The sequence below is a fragment of the Schistocerca serialis genome, chromosome 9, assembly GCF_023864345.2.
Source record: "Schistocerca serialis cubense isolate TAMUIC-IGC-003099 chromosome 9, iqSchSeri2.2, whole genome shotgun sequence".
Lineage (NCBI taxonomy): Eukaryota > Metazoa > Arthropoda > Insecta > Orthoptera > Acrididae > Schistocerca > Schistocerca serialis.
In genome coordinates, this window is record NC_064646.1 from 467,632,555 (window position 1) to 467,649,619 (window position 17,065).

General features: G+C 39.4%; 1 protein-coding gene across 1 annotated transcript in view; it reads left to right on the plus strand.

Annotated features, from left to right (window-relative positions):
- Positions 1-17,065, plus strand: part of LOC126418576 (glycogen [starch] synthase) — a 124,733-nt gene that overhangs the window by 82,695 nt on the left and 24,973 nt on the right. Inside the window, exon 10 of the mRNA XM_050085393.1 lies at positions 10,058-10,232. Within this exon, the coding sequence (XP_049941350.1) occupies positions 10,058-10,232 (175 nt within the window). The remainder of the gene's footprint in view (positions 1-10,057; positions 10,233-17,065) is intronic.

Below are 17,065 nucleotides of genomic sequence, written 5' to 3' on the forward strand. Positions count from 1 at the left end.
TGCTGCCATGTAATTCAAAATACTCCTCTCAGACACTCTGGATTATTAGTGTTTGCAATGTTGCTTCTTAACTTATTCAGTTGTTCAGCTTTCCACTGCCTGCTGCTTTCCAGAGCCATATAATAGACAATGTGAGGCTATTGCTGAGGCCCAACTGTTCCCCGTGTGCACACATGTGCACTAGGGTGTCCCAAGATATAATGGGGATTTTTTTTCATGAAATTGAAAATGCATTCCCTCTATTTGTTTCTATTTGACCTTAATAACTCAAATACTACATATTATTACAATTAAATTATTATAACATGTACCGACTTGATGCTAAACATGAGAATTGAAAACTTTTCCTGTTTCGGAATGTAGGGATTCTGGAACTTAATGACTGTTTGGTAAACAAAACACCAAATTGCCCAAATCATGTTTATTCACTATTTAACATGTAAAAACATTAGTCTCTAAATTTTTATTTCAAAGTTTGTTTTCTGCAGTCAGGATAAATCTTTCAGTGTTCTTGTACGCAACGTAACAAAATTTGTTTTTGTTTCTCCTGAATCAAGATTAAACCAAGTCTTGCATCTACTTTACCGCTCTTTCAGGTGTGTCATTCACTGCTCTCAGTGCTGAAACCTTCTTCCTGGTTTCTTGAAAAGAAGCATTGTTTGACCACATGGCAGGACATTTGTGGAGAAAACTGTTATCAGCTTTAAGGCGATAGAACAATGACTTGCTTCTGACTGAAATAAAGTCGTAGATGTTTTTCTCTGTAATTAAGAGAGAGCTAACCAGTTAACAAAATTGTGATGTAAACGGAGAACTAAAGAAACAGTGTCTCTATTATTTTATTTACCTCACCATACAATGGACCACAAAGTTCTTTCTTCGAAGGGATGTAACGGTTAGCGTGAGCTGATAAGTTATCTTTGGTTAAATTTTCAACCATTCTTACTTTTGTTTCTAGATCCACATCATCATCAAACAGTGAAAAGTCAGGAACTTCATCAGTCAAATACCATATATGCTGGCTTATCTTCTGTAGAGCTGCTTTTGAGACGTCTTTATCTAATTTTTTGTGTGCCTTCATTGACTTCAAAAAGCACAAATCTTGGTAGGGTGCCTTTACTGCCAAAATACACTGAAGCCATGGCTTGACATAGGATGTCATGATGAACAGGCAAATGTCAAACAGTTCTACCTTCTCCTTGCTCAGAATTTTTAACTGACCACAAAGTAATGATATTTTTAGGGAATTTATAGCTCTCGCCATCCATCAAGCTTGGTATATGGCACCTGGAGGCCATATCTCGAATTTTCTGTCCATATCTCCACCTAAAAATATAACAGAAAGCTCTATCAACTCTCAGTTATCATCTCTGATTATTTCTTTTGTCAGATCAGTGTGGTAAAACTCAAGCAGATTGTCAATTTCTGAAACAGTTTGGTGCATTGTGACTTTTTCCTTTTAGCAGTGTATATTATCTCGATCTACACTTTTCCAGATATCTCTGAACTTTTTGAAGAGTGGAATATCAGAACTTATTGTCACTGAACTGATTTTTACGTGGAACACGTTTTTTAACACTAGTTCATACATGTGGTGGCAGCAAGGAAAATGAATGACACTTCTGTTAAGTTTTTGCTCAAGTAGCACACAGACACCATTGATATAACCTGTATTTGAAGCTGTAGTGTCACAACAAAGAGACTGCACTTGTACGAATTCTTTGGATCGAGGACTTACTTATAGGAAATTTATCAGTATTATATCCAAGTGCCTCAATGGTAGTTTCAAGAATATACACTGAATCTCTCACACTCAACTGACACCTATCTAGTGCTGCTACTAATTTTGGAGTACTGAAATTTTTCCGCATAGTTGTTTTACTGGTTTCAGATTTTATGTTCTCAATCACAGTTGGGAAACTTCCTTGCGAACACATCTCATTTTCATTACAGTCTGAAGATGAGTCATTTTGTAATGCTCCATAAGGTGCTGTTGAAGGATCTGATGTGGAAAGATATTTAGCATGTCGGTTTTCTTCCTCAATAGTTCTTATGCACGACCTTTCCTCTTTATTAGCCAGTTTCTCGTCCACTCCAGCTAAGTGGCCAGGCCAATCTGGCTCTCTCTGTCACTGTAAAAAGATTTTATCTTCATCTATTTTCATTAACTGAAGGGCATTGGCGTGTGCAACTCCCTCCAAACTTGATATAGGTTCACTAATTCCTTCACACAATTAGGTACAGATTTGGTAGGTATACACACCTTTTCCCAGAAGATCATACATTCCCGAATAGTGAGATTTGCACTTTCACTGACAGTTAAATTCATTTCCCAGATATTATAAAATAAAACTGCTACAACGTGACATCTTGGGTTGTCGGGTGTTCTGCCGGATATCAGCGTCGTACTTGCACGATATTTCGGTCACGTAGCTTGTAACCTTCATCAGGTGCGACCTGAGACTGCTCCTCAAGTGGACCTGGTCCAGTATTTATGCCTATGGCCTTCCCCCTCCACCAACGGCTGCAGGCGCTTCCTCTGTGGTGCGCGCCCATTCCCTGCGACCTGCTGGTGGAGGGGGAAGGCCATAGGCATAAATACTGGACGAGGTCCACTCGAGGAGCAGTCTCAGGTCGCACCTGATGAAGGTTACTAGCTACGTGACCAAAATATCGTGCAAGTATGACGCTGATATCCGGCAGAACACCCGACAACCCAAGATGTCATTAGATCGCCGGGAAAGCCTGAAGAGTTACTGCTAGAACTTGTCCGTTAGATGGCAGTTTTGAACCTTTTATCTGATATTTTATCAGACCTATTAAAAATATATGTGTTTTAGAACTACTAAGTAATTCCACTGACATTTTCACTTGCTGACGACAATTTAGACTAACAATGTTAGAGACACAGCAACACGAGGGCACGTGCCTTCGCCTTTCTTACCAAGCACAGCCAACCTGACATGTTTCAATGCAAGTCAGCACGGGCTGCCAAGAACCTAAGGTTCTGAAATTTTACATATTGTTGTTTTGGCATCATACAAATAAATTAAGAGGGTATGCGAAATAAATTAAGAGGGTATGCACTCAAATAAAAGCTACATTGAATTTTTGGAACACCCTAATGTGCACCTATCCATATGACCCAATTACTCTGAAATATTTGTTTATTGCTCTCTCTTTCTCAGTTTTAATTTTTACTTTTTTGTCTCTACATTACTGGATGCACCACATGTAATAATGTAACGTATTTACTAGAAATTAAGGGAATAATTGAATCTTGGAATAAATGAAGTTTATTGAAATAAATTGTTAATGAGGCAGGTGAAGATTGCAGTCAAAGTGAAATTCAGTAGTGTGGACATGCATACATGCATGCACACGTGGAGAGGGGGGGGGGGGGGGGGGGGAGGAGGTTGAGAGACAGAGAGAGAGAGAGAGAGAGAGAGAGAGAGAGAGAGAGAGTAGTGTCACTAATATATGATGCTAAACAGTGGTTAAAATGTGTATCAATATGAAACCTGGTCATAACTATAGATGAACATTATAAAAGTACAGAGTGTTATATACTCCACCCAAAAAATGTACTATGTACTCTTACATAAGTCTGGTATTGGGATATTTTATTGTCAGAGTTCCTATCAATCCAGTAGCATCTCAATATCTTGATTATTTGTCTGTTATTGCTTTTACACACAGTGCAAGAAATTTATTTATTTATTTATTTATTTATTTGTGATACTGATTTCAACTATTGCCTTTCTAAATGCTAGTGTGTTGTTTAGGTAGCATTTAAAGTTTGATCTTGCAGTTTTGTCTGGTAGACAGCTATAAGATCTACCAATCATGGGCAATTTTGCAATGATATAGTTCAAGTGATTTTATTGCACCAACTGACAGAAACTGAGGAGGAAGCATTGTAATAAGAAATATAGCTAGTGACACTTCATAAAAATCACTGTCGAATCCATGAGTGGAATGTAACAAATTAGTGTGAAAATGGGACCCACTCTGTGGTCTGTAACTGCACTTAACAAGGTTATTAAATAAATATGCCAGTTAGATAGTATTTGTAATAAATGTGGAAGAGCATGGAATATACTGTATTTATCCACCTATATGATTCCATTTTTACCAAATTTATCATTCGAAAAATACAAGCTTGTGTTACATTCAGAGGTAAAGTTTTGGTTGCTGAGGCCAATGTGTTTTTACATTGTGTAATACATTAATAAATGGACTGTCTAACATTTTCAGATGATGCCTTGGTTGTTGTGGTCATATGCAGATTTGACCATTTTATAAGTATAGAAAAGAAGGTGGAGGGTGGGGGCGTGGGAGAGGGGGGGTTATGGGTGGGGGGGGGGGGGGGGAGGGAAATGGCACCAGATCAACCAAATGTGTACAGGATAGAACAAGAGTGGGCAGCAAATTCCTTTGTGGTGCCAGTCATGGGGGTGCATTCCACATACCTTGCATTTTATAACCTCTACCATGTTTAAATTGCAGTTTGCCAGAATCTAAATTTAGTTAGAACTGAACTGACTTTACAAGTGGACAAATACTAATCAGTAGTACATGTTTCTATAGGAGATGTTGTTTCTAATGTAGACCTATTCACATAGACTCTTGAGGGCACTCACATCTCTTTTGTGATTACATACTTGGTGACCAAGGGCCCTCAGTCTTTGCAGAACTACTTCCCTTTACATGCTACAAGTCTATCATTGTACTATTATCTTTTCCTCTCTACCTTTCCAGTGGACAACCTTCTTGATGCCAATTATGCTTGGATCTGGTTTGGGTTTTGGACATTTATTTACTTATCTTCCAGCCTTCAACAGCTTTTCATTATTATTTATGTTATCCGCTTGTTGAATTTGACTTGCCATTTCTTTTCTAAATTTTACAGATGTGCAGATCATGCAGGGAAGGTTGCCCAGTGCGATGTATATTTCAACTTTGTGCTTTTCTTCATTTGCACCATTCTCTCTTGCAATAGTACTACCCTGAAAACTCAGAACTGTAACCATTTACCGGGTGATCAAAAATTCAGTGTAAATTTGAAAACTTAATAAACCACGGAATAATGTAGACAGAGAGGTAAAAATTGACACACATGCTTGGAATGACAAGGGGTTTTATTAGAACAAAAAAAAAGTTCACAAAATGTCTACATATGGCGCTGGACAGCAAAACGTCTGTGACTGCGCATGACAATCGTGTATAAAAGGAGCTGTAATGAGAGAGAGAGAATCGGATGCGCCAGCTGTCACAACATGTTGACGTTATCTGAAAAGGCGCTTTTAGTGAAGCTGTATTATCAGAATGGAGAATGTGCTAGTTCAGCGTTACGATCCTATCGCCATAGGAAGGGGATTTGAGCGGGTAAAGGTCCATTGACAAATGCAGCTGTGGCGAGAATGATTTCGAAGTTAGAAGCCACGGGTTGTTCAGACGATAGACCCCGTAGTGGCTGACAGAGCACAAGGCATAATGCTGCTGAGACAGTTCAGGAAGAAATTGAGACTGTAGCGGGTTCGTCTATGCACGGGGAAGTCAGCGCTCGTGCAGTCGCACGTCACACCGGCATTCCATACACTACTGTTTGGTTGGAACTTTGGCGTACCCTCTGATGCTATCCGTACAAAATCTATCGGCATTATGAACTGTTACCTGGCGATTTAGTGAAGCAGAGGGCATTTGCGGCGTGGGTGTTTCAAAAGGTGGCGGAAGATGACGATTGGTTGAGTAACGTGTTGTGGACCGACGAAGCTCATTTCACACTCCGAGGGTCTGTCAACGCCCACAACTGCAGAATTTGGGCTACTGAAAATCCTAGAACTGTCTTGGAAACGCCATTGCACGACGAGAAAGTCACGGTATGGGTTGGATTTTCTGCATCTACCATTACCGGGCCTTTTTTCTTTGAGGAAATGCGTGATTCTGGTGTTGTAACTGCTACCGTGATGGGTGAAAGGTATGCCAATAAGTTACAGAATCGCATCATCCCTAGCCTGGCTGATAAACACCTGCTGGAAAGTACGATGTTTATGCAGGATGGCGCTCCACCCCATATTGCTAGATGTGTGAAAGATCTCTTGCTCTCGTCGTTTGGTGATGATCGTGTGCTCAATCCGTGCGATTATTGGCTTTTGGGTTACCTGAAGTCGCAAGTGTATCGTGATCGACCGACATCTCTAGGGATGCTGAAAGTCAACATCCAACGCCAATGCCTCACCATAACTCTGGACATGCTTTACAGTGCTGTTCACAACATTATTCCTCGACTACAGCTATTGTTGAGGAATGATGGTGGACATATTGAGTATTTCCTGTAAAGAACATCATCTTTGCTTTGTCTTACTTTGTTATGCTAATTATTGCTATTCTGATCAGATTAAGCGCCATCTGTCGGACATTTTTAAACTTTCATATTTTTTTTGTTCTAATAAAACCCCATGTCATTACAAGCGTATGTGTCAATTTGTACCTCTCTATCTACATTATTTCGTAATTTATTCAGTTTTCAAATTTATACTTTCTACATCTGGCCGTCGGGTTTGTCCAACTGCACCTGCTCCCCTGGTGGTAGGGGATTCTCCTCCTATTGCTTCCTCCCTCTCACCCCTTTTTGGGAGTGTTGACTCCCTATTAGCTGGGGCGTCAGTCCCCAACCCCCAGCTGGAGAAGCAATGCCCTCCTCAGGTGCCCCTTATCAGGAAGGAGTTGCACAGAACACTCCCTCCCCAGGAATTTGCTGACCTGAAACTGGATGCCATCTGGTGGCTGAAGGAGCCACAAGTTGTAGGTTGTAAAAGTCTTCGCATACCTCCAGTGTCCCAGAATCTGGGGCAGACCGACCACTGTAGAAGTCTAAATCTTCTAAAGACAAGAAGATAAAAAGGAGTCCTCCAAAAAAATGAGAGATTGTGATGTCCCTCATGCAACCTCTTCTGGCAAGACAGCGTTCCTGGTGGCCCCTGTGGCCCTGAACCTTCCACACACCCTGCTTTGGAACAAATGTGTGTTGATAGGGTACCTTCACAACCAGTGGCAGCAGGTGGCAGTAAAGCATGACCTGCCTTTTTGGTACCTTTATGTCTCCACAAGATACTGACTGTGTGATCCTACAGTGGAACTGTAGCATCTGTTTGTCACTTGGCTGAGCTCTGATATCTTTTGCGCGCTTACCATTTTTTTGCATTCACCCTCCAGAAAACTTGTTTCCCAGCCAAGTGGTCCCCATCCTCCATGGCTATTGTGATTATGTTAAGAATTACACTGACTATGAAAGAGCATTGGGTGGTGTTTGCCCATATGTTCTGGCTTCTGTTTGAACATGCTGAACATGCTTGTAGACATCTATCTTTGCTTCTTGAGTATTGATGTTCCCACACACTTCAGTGTGGCATATAGGTCTTATTTGGCTATTGACCTTGCCGTTTGCAGCCTAGGTCTTTTCTCATCCATCCACAACTACCTGTGCAACAGTAGTCATTTTGACCCTCCCTTGGTGTCACTTCCCTGGGTGTCCACCCAAATGGGCTCTCTCCAAAGCTGATTGGGATGCTGTCACCACTGCCATCACCCCTGGCACCTAGCAGTGTGGAGGTATCAGTGCGGCTCTTCGGAGCAGGGCTGCAGCAATTCTATCGGCAGCTGATTCAGCGATCACCTATTCCTCGGCATCACACCTTGGTGGACTCCTACAATTGCCATTAGAGATCACAGGTGGGCCATAAGACACAACTATTGATGGAGCACCTCACTGCCTTTAAGTGGCTCCATGCCCACTGCCATTCCTCATAAAATGATACGAAGAAGACTGCTGGGAGCGGTATGGTGCTACTGTTGGACTGTGTACCCCTCCTTCACAGTTTCAGGAAAAGATTCAATGCCTCTGTGGACACCAGTGCACCACTGTTGTAATGGTATCTCTGTGAATAGTCATGTCTACACTGGTACAGACGCTGCTGCTGGACACTTTTCTTTTCATTATGTTCGAGCCTCTGTGTCTGAGAATTACCAGCCTGCATTTAGTGTCCTGAGACAGCAGGTAGAGCAACTTCCTTTACCATTTACTGTATGTCACCTGGAAACATGGCACTGGCAATGTCATCATTCACCGCTGTACTTTAAACCTAAGTTTAAGTACTATAATACAGACAGTTTAATCTTTAGAGCTGTCAGTCAACTTTAAACTGTATATTCTGATGGTGCTCTTGTTCATTTGAAGAGTAAAACTTGGTCAAAAATACGAGGGTCCTCCACAGAGTAAGTTCTGTTTTTATTTCTATCCGTGGCAGTGCTATGATCGCAGTACCATGCATGTGTGGCAGCTACTCTGAATCAATGAGAAGACATGTACGCCATTTTTAGATCCCTGCTGCTGACGTGTGCTTTGTAGTGCTTCTTTATAATGTCAGCCGTAATTGAAAATGCTGCTGTTCATGAAATCATATCTATGATTCATTTTCTAAATACAAAGAAAGTTAAACCAAAGGAAATTCATTGGAAAATCTGCAAGGTTTACAGACAAATTGCTATGAGTGATTCAATGGTTAGAAGATGGGTCAGACTGTTCAATGATGGATGTGATAAAGTGCATGATGAAGAACAAAGTGGATGCCCATTTATGGTTGCTGATGAACTGGTTCACACAGTTGAAGAGAAGACTAAGCACAACTGTAAGTTTACACTTAGTGCCCTTACTATGGAAGTTATGCAAATCTCACAATCACTAATTCATTAAATTGTTACTGAAAAACTGATATTTTGGAAACTTTGCTCACATTGGGTACCCAAAATTCTTACTGAACAACACAAAAATAAACAATGGATGGACAGTGCACTTCAGTTTTTGATATGCTACAGTGAAGAAGGCGACAGTTTTCTTTCTCAGATGGTCATGTGAGATGAAACTTAGGTATCATACGACACCCCTGAAACAAAATGGCAATCAATGGAATGGAGGCACACTTCATCCCCAATGAAGGTTAAGCCTAAGCAAATCTTGACACCTTGAGAAGTCATGTGCACCATTTTTTTGGGACAGAAAAAGCATTCTGCTGATTGATTTCTTACCACGTGGTTACTGCAAGAGCATTAAGAAATTACGCCACACAATACAGAAAAAGCGGCAAGGATTACTGTCAAAAGGTGGTTTTTTTTTTTCCCATGATAATGCCTGGCCTCACATGGCGAATGTGGCCAAACTCCTTGTATGGGAATTTCACTGGGATGCGTTTAATCATCCTCCGTACAACCTGGACCTTGTTTCTAGCGACTTTCATCTCTTCTTACACCTAAAATCTATCATTGGTGATCAACACTTCAAGGATGAAGACAGGCTGAAAGAACATGTTACCACATGGTTGAATACACAGACAGCAACCTTCTATGAAGAAGGCATACAAAAACTTGTGCCACACTATGACAAGTGCCTACAAAATTTCGGAAGCTATGTAGAGAAGTAGTCTAAAAGTTGTAGATTTTTGTGCAATAAATATTTTTTCTGTATCTGTACATGTTTGTTTTATATAACCAAATGGAACTTATGTAGTGGATACACCTTGTAAATACAAAGTGTGACTTCTGGCTGTTTTCAAAAACTTAGTTTTAACAGTTGCTCCCCCTGCAGGCAATGCCTGCTCTTGATGAAGGAACATTATTGCCAAGGAGAGTGACAGTGAGTAATGTTACAGGGTGTCAGTGTGGTTTACTGTTTGGAAAAGTGTAAAACTTATGTTTTGGAATTTTATAGCTTTTTACAGATAATTTTTATTTTGTTTTATATTATTCTTGTAATCCCCATTTCTGTGTAAAAATATTAAGGTTACTAGTCTTCAGTTATGACAACATTCTCTCTTGCCTCCTCAATTTCCTGATCCAAATACATCCCTTACTATCTAATATTTGTAAAATCTGCACAATGTTGTGAATAAGATTCCACTATTTTCATTTCATCATTTTGTCATATGAAGCCTATTTAAGCAGAAGTAAATATTGAGAGAAGCTGCAACTGTGTGACTAAGAGCATTGTGCTTCTTTGCAGATTGTTTTTCATCCAGAGTTTATGTCCTCCACCAATCCACTGTTCGGTCTCGATTATGAAGAGTTTGTGCGTGGTTGTCACCTTGGAGTGTTTCCGAGCTACTACGAGCCGTGGGGTTACACACCAGCAGAGTGTACAGTTATGGGAATACCATCTATTACCACAAATCTCTCAGGTAATGACATCATAATAAGTCTCACAATTTCTAAGTTATTAATAGTTTATTAATTTGTAATGGTAGTGGTGAGTATTTCTTAGTTTGAAGAGAGAGTAATTAAGTAGACCAGATTTAGGAAAAATTTATGTTGTGATCATGAGGATCATTACTGTAAACAATTTGACACATTGGATAATTATATATGTGTAGTTAATTTAACACGATTTTTGTAGCAGATGATGACTAACGCAATTTTCTTGCAATGTATACATGTGTGTGGACTAATGAAGACTTCGGGAAATGTGGCACAAAGATGATATTTTTACTACCACAAAGAATGTGTGGCCTTGTGCACGTTACTTGTTACTTTGTAATCCAGTTAGTATATATGTTCTGAAGAAATGTAATTCTAAAGCATTACTGGGCAAGTGAGGATGATGCACTGTATGTTGAAAATTATACATTGATTGATTGCAGAAAGCAAGTAGTAAATTGAGGAATATAGCTGATGAAGTATTCTGGGCAAAATGAGTGAGGGGATTAAACAATTACAACACCATATAAATTTCTTTCGAGGGTTTATGAAAAATTCTCATAAATGTGAGTGCCAACTCCTCTGTGTGTTCACTCTGTTTATTAGGTGATTATACCACCTTTATAAGAAATGGCAGTACATTCACGTCATCTAAGTTATGAAACACAGAACTTTCCTGTTTGTTTATTTAGCTCTCCATGCCTTGGCGGTGACCATTCTTGCTACTGATGCCCAGTGAACACTGTTAAGTCTTTATGCGGGTCCCATCACTGGTGTTTGGGTGTTTTTGTCACCAGTAAATATAATCCCAACTGCTATGTATAACACTGTAATTTACAAATTTTATTCAGGCAGTGATTGATTAGAGAGCCTGTTGCTCAAATAAAGGAAATAATTGATTCAGCCCTCAAAAAATTTCATAACATGTTGTAACAATGTAACACCTATAATCATTTTGGTGAATGTAGTAAGAAAAAGTACAGAAATGCAATAGACAGGATCCAGAAAAGGAGGAGGAAAAATTCATTTCGATGCTCTACACAGTGTTGTCAGTGTTGTCCACTAAATCTTCTGTGGTTGTGTGTGGTTACTATCAACAAAGCAAAGGAAAGAGGTAAATTGCTAATCACCATAAAGATGACACATTAATTTTTAGACAGGAGAGTCCAAACTGCTGGAGATTGCATTCATGTGCGTGAGGTGTGCTTGCTTTTATGAATGAATGTGTGTTTCTTTTCTGAAGAAGGCTTTGGCCAAATGTAAATCATAACCCTTTTTATTGCGCCTGCCAGCAAATCAGTGTGTCATCTTTACATTGAATAGCAATCTGTCCTTTCTCTTATATTGTTGGTATGTGAACCTGGAGTTTTTATTGTTTGAGATTACTATCAAGTGTGTTATACTTGTAAGTAAAGAATAATCTTGACTGTATTTTCCCATTTAGGATTTCACAGAACACTTGGAAACATTGGGTGGCCTTTCTGTGTGCCCATGTCTTTAATTCTTTTGCTGTGAGTTATTACCCCACTTCAAAGTTGTCCTGGCCTTCATTTTGGGTTTTCTCTCCTGCTAATCATGCTATTGTTAAAATTTTCATTGAAAAATTTCCTTGTTCTGGGCATCTTCTTGTGTGATGCCTGTCAATTTCAGATGGTTTCTGTTTGTCCATTTAGTTGCCTCTTTCACAAAATTAAACTATTTGTCTTATACTTCTTTTTGATCTAGTTATTTTGTGGGTTTCTGCTCCTGATTTGATGATGATAAACATATGAAACCAACAGAACATTTTGATACATACTTTTATTGATACGAACATACACTATCAAGCTACATGCAAGCAAATAGTGGAACAGAACTATCCTAGTCAAAGAACTTAATCTCACAAAGCATCAAGTTCACTTTCCTGGATCAATAGTAGCCACAATTTTGTTGTGGACACTTTTAATGTGTTTTTTATGTCACTGATGTATGCCGGTTGTGGAACTCTATGTACTGTTTGATTTCAAGATTGTTTGATTTCAAAGTTGCTCCCTAATAAGTGATCAGCTATGCATTTTGGTGTAAAGACTTTTCCTCTAATTTTTGTTCCCTTTTTCCAGTGTTTTGACATCATCACTGTACCACCACCACCACCACCACCACCACCACCTTTATTTTCACAACATATTACCTCATTTTCTTTGTTTCATAATGACTTAAAGTTGCTTCTAGTTTCTTTAATACAGTCATGTTGGTTTGTATGACTTTAATAGTACTTTATGTAGCTTACTTTCAATTGCCATGTTATCCCAGCATTTACCGTATTTACTCGAATCTAAGCCGCACCTGAAATTTGAGACTCGAAATTCAGGGGAGAGAGAAGTTTTAGGCCGCATCTCCAAATCGAAACAAAGTTGGTCCATTGTAATATGAGACACAATTTAGGTCGAATGAATGACGATACAGCTATAGTACTTTGGTTCGAGCCGTAAGCTTAGCAGTTAAGCTTTACCAGGTAGCCATTGCTATGCGTCAGGCACTCTGTCCGTATTTATACGGGTACCCTGCCTTTTTCACGTGCTTCGTCTGGTTTGAATTGATTGCTTATTTTTCTTTGACCTGATAAGTGCCGTTCTCTTTGTTATAGGGGTTTACGTCACTCTAAGCTGAAAATGCATTATTTTAATGTGTCATGCATTGTTTGTCGCATTCTGAAAATGAGGGTTTACGGCCTGTCGCCGCTTGCGGCATGGCTTGCTTTTGTGCACGCTACCGCCGCTTACAATAAAAGAGAGAGAGAGAGAGAGAGAGAGAGAGAGAGAGAGAGAGAGGGGAGGGGAGGGGGGGGGGGAGGAGGAGGAATCATTAGTGAAACAATGGCAAGAGACCGCTATTTGTTGTTACTTATACTTCTGCTTTCTTTGATAATGATAAACAAGAACCAAATAATAGACTGCATATGAGAGATGATGATCTGAACGAGAGTTTAGCGAAAATTTTTCCCCATTTGAAAATCTTTGCAGACGCCTCTTTAGTACATTACATTCTGCACAGAAATTAGTCATCTTAGATTTAAAAATCTAGTCAATTGCCATACTTCATTTCTGACTGTATCACTATTAGGCATAAGAATAATATGAATATAAACATGACATGGTATGTATATTCTTCCGCATTTGCTGTTGTCTCACTCTAGTTTCGTAGTTTATTAGGCAGACAGGATTTAAATGAGATAGCAGCAAACACGAAAGAATACATGGCAAAATGTTTATGTTCGTATTATTCTTCTGGTGAAGAGAATAATGCATGTGATTCACAATTCATAAAAGTTCCTATTAGGAACCATCTCTTCTCACAGGTAGGAAAGAATTCAGAACGTAGAGTTGGCCATATTGACAAACATCCCAAACAGTCTTGCCAGTCGGATTTTCGTATTACATTGAAATTCTGCTACATTCGAGGATGAGCAATACGGAATTTGTATTTACCTCGTTGGACAATGTATGAAAATGCAGTGGTCGAAACTCGGGGCAGAGAAAAAAAAGCTCGTCTTCCACCTTTTTTTCTTTTTATTCACTGACGCAGAGGTTTTGGCGCCAGTATTTATCTTTGTGCCTGCAAAGCATGCCTGTGTAGTGCTACATATATTCGACGGCAGAAGTTAATTGTGGCGGCACCTACCAACATTTTTCACAACTTCCACTTACTTTGGACTCGATTATAAGCCGCAGGTGGTCTTTTGGATTACAAAAACCAGAAAAAAAGTGCTGCTTAGATTCGAGTAAATACGGTACTGCATCCTCAAACATATGCCAGCGATGACTCATGATGTGTAGTGTTCATTCCAGGACACCATTTCTGATGGGGATGACCTGTTTCAACCCACCACATACGATTATTGTCTGTGATCAGGTTCCAGTAATTCTGAACTCTTTTTTGTTGTTGTTGTTGCTGCTGCTTCTTTTAGTTATATTTCTCCATTAGTGGCAATGCAAGCCATGACTTCATCATTAACACTACCAAGACAATATATATTCTATTATTCAGTTCAACAGTATTAAAGCTGATCTAAGCTCTTCAAATATTTTAGGCGTGTCAAGTATATTGCAATATACACCACCATTCTAGTTATCAGCTATTCTTCTAATATTAAATATATAGCTCAAACAAAATAGCTATCCACATTCAACACAAGTGACAAATTTGGTATGAAAAGTTCTGGCAGAATGCAAATACCTTAAGGGTATGGATAACATCTTTCTGGATAGTAGAGGTGTTGAGTTGTCAACAGACACAAGCCAGACTGCAAAATTTTCTAGCTTTCAGAAAAAACCTTATTCAAGGCATGCACATCAAGTGACTTCTATTGGATTGTGCACTACAGTTCAGAAGTGACACAGATATGAAACACTACTTTCTCAACATAGAAAGTCTCTGTTAACAGTGGTCAGAATATTGTACCAATAATTCAGGTCCTCAATGATAAAAATCTGGTCCTCAATTACGAAGTGATTGGAAAACTGCCGCGTGAATGTCCTCACCATTGGAAAAGTCTGTGATTGCTGCGACTGGGTTCCTCAATCGCGTACACATTGTTGTCTGTGATTGATATCGACGTCTTTCCTTCCCGATGAGTCATCTGCATCTGAGCAGCCTCGATCAAATTGTCAGCACCATTTTGCTATGGCTGGATGTGACATCATTATTTATCTATGTAGCATCAGAATTTCGCTGTGAATCTGTGTGCAGCTTAGACTTTTTGTCCACAAGAATTGTACTGTCCCATGTACTTCAACTTTGTAGTGTGTTTCCCACTGCATGGCCATTTCCATCCCACACACTGATGCACCTCTCATCCATGCGACAGCAGAACTGTCTGTACAGGAAGTGCAGAATGTGTATTCTCTTCTGACTGTGCACCACTCTTGTTGCACAATGGTGTTAGTGTGGGCAGGATGTATAACTTACCTCTGAAGCCCTTCATAAGTGTTCCTTGGCTCAAGAAAGGATCTGTCTGAAAGCTAGTAAAGTTTACAGTCTAGCTTGTGTGCCTGTCAATGACTCAGAGCCTCTGCTATCTGGTGAGCTGTTGCCTTTACCCCTAAACTGCCTGAGTGACAAATTGTAATTCATAGCTTCTCTTTCTTATCTTCTCTGAATCACGGGGTCCCGTGTTCGATTCCCGGCCGAGTTGGGAATTTTCTCTGACTGGGGACTGGGTGTTTGTGTCATCATCATCGTCATCATCATTCATGACAGTGGCTTAATTGGACTGAGTAAAATAATTGGACGGTGTGAAAAATTGGGACTTTGTTTGGGCGCTGATGACCGCGCATTTGAGTGCCCAACAAAACCGATCATCATCATCTTTCTTACCTATGTAGTGGAATCGCATCTGGTGTGAAGTTTTTCACTTCAGATCATTAGACAGTTACAATGTCAGTTTTCAAATAATTGAATAAGAACCTCTTCCACATGCATTTTGTTTCAGAAATATCAGTACAACTAGTGGAACAAAACATGGTTTGTTTCTCATTCCTACATGTAATGCTTCTACCGGGATGTGATGGAAGAATTCATTACCAAACTATTATTTTATACCTAGCCTAGATCTACCATAACCTATTTCTGTCCAGTTGTCCACATCATAGATTTATGTGCTCTTATTACCTGAGAAGCATGGAGGGGAGGTAACAACAGCAGACACTCCTGTAGCTTTAAAAGTGAGCACTGTGACATAAGTACTACATAACTGTAAGTGCCACTGAATGAAGCACCTATTCAGAAGAACAACACAAAGCAGTATAGGATATCTTATCTCAGTTGCTCACAACATTGAGGTGACAGTATACCTAAAACTAACTCCCGCAGTGATGTCACTTCTTCCTTAGCTGTGTTTGTCGATTCGTCATCTCCTGTTTCAGTTGAAGATGACAGCATTAGTTTCAAATCTATCCCAACTGATTTTATTATTTTTTGTTTCCTTGTCAAAGTATCTCTCCTCCGGTGATTTTCACATATTTGTTTGACATGACATACAACCTTTATTGTCGTGTGATGTTACAATAGCAAAAGTGCTGACTGCACAGTCTTGTGGTTAGTGTGTTTGGCAAGTAACATGGAGGTTCCGGATTTTATTCCCAGTGTAATTTTTACCTGGTGAAAATGTCTTTCGAAGCTCCAGTCAGCCTTTTGTGGTTAACTGAAAAGCTGCTCGAATATGGAAGCAGTGAAACTGTGGCACAAGTTGCAGAACTGATGTCACTTTGAGGGACTTCCGCCAGGTAGGATTAAACAAGATGTTTATTTATTAACAACAAAAGTATTGGCTGTTATTTTTTCAAGTGGGAGAGTGAGGTGCTGTAAGATTACAACTATGTATTTATTCTTCTTAAGATTCCAGTAGAGTTTTATATGATTTAGGTCTAGGTGGAACAGCATCAGTAGGAGGAAACCATTTTCTTGCAAAATTTTGTCAGTGGAACTAACAGAATGGAGTTGTTGCTCTTTGATTAATACTAGAAGCTTGTCTCTAAATATTTTAATTTTTTTTTATATCCATTTCAGAGCTCTGTTGTTGCAGTCATTTAGAAGTAGTGAATACAGAACAGAACTCCCATCACAGCCTGCATTTACAACGGTGAAACATTGACTGGAAACTATTGTTTGACAATACTCTTCACACACAGTCCCTTTGACATCATTTATTCATAGTATAATGTGTATGAATCCATGGTTTCTCTAAACATCACATAGCTATCATTTATTCATAGTATAACGTGTTTGAATCCATGGTTTTTCTAAACAAGCAACTGGTCACTTTAATTCTGAAGTTTCA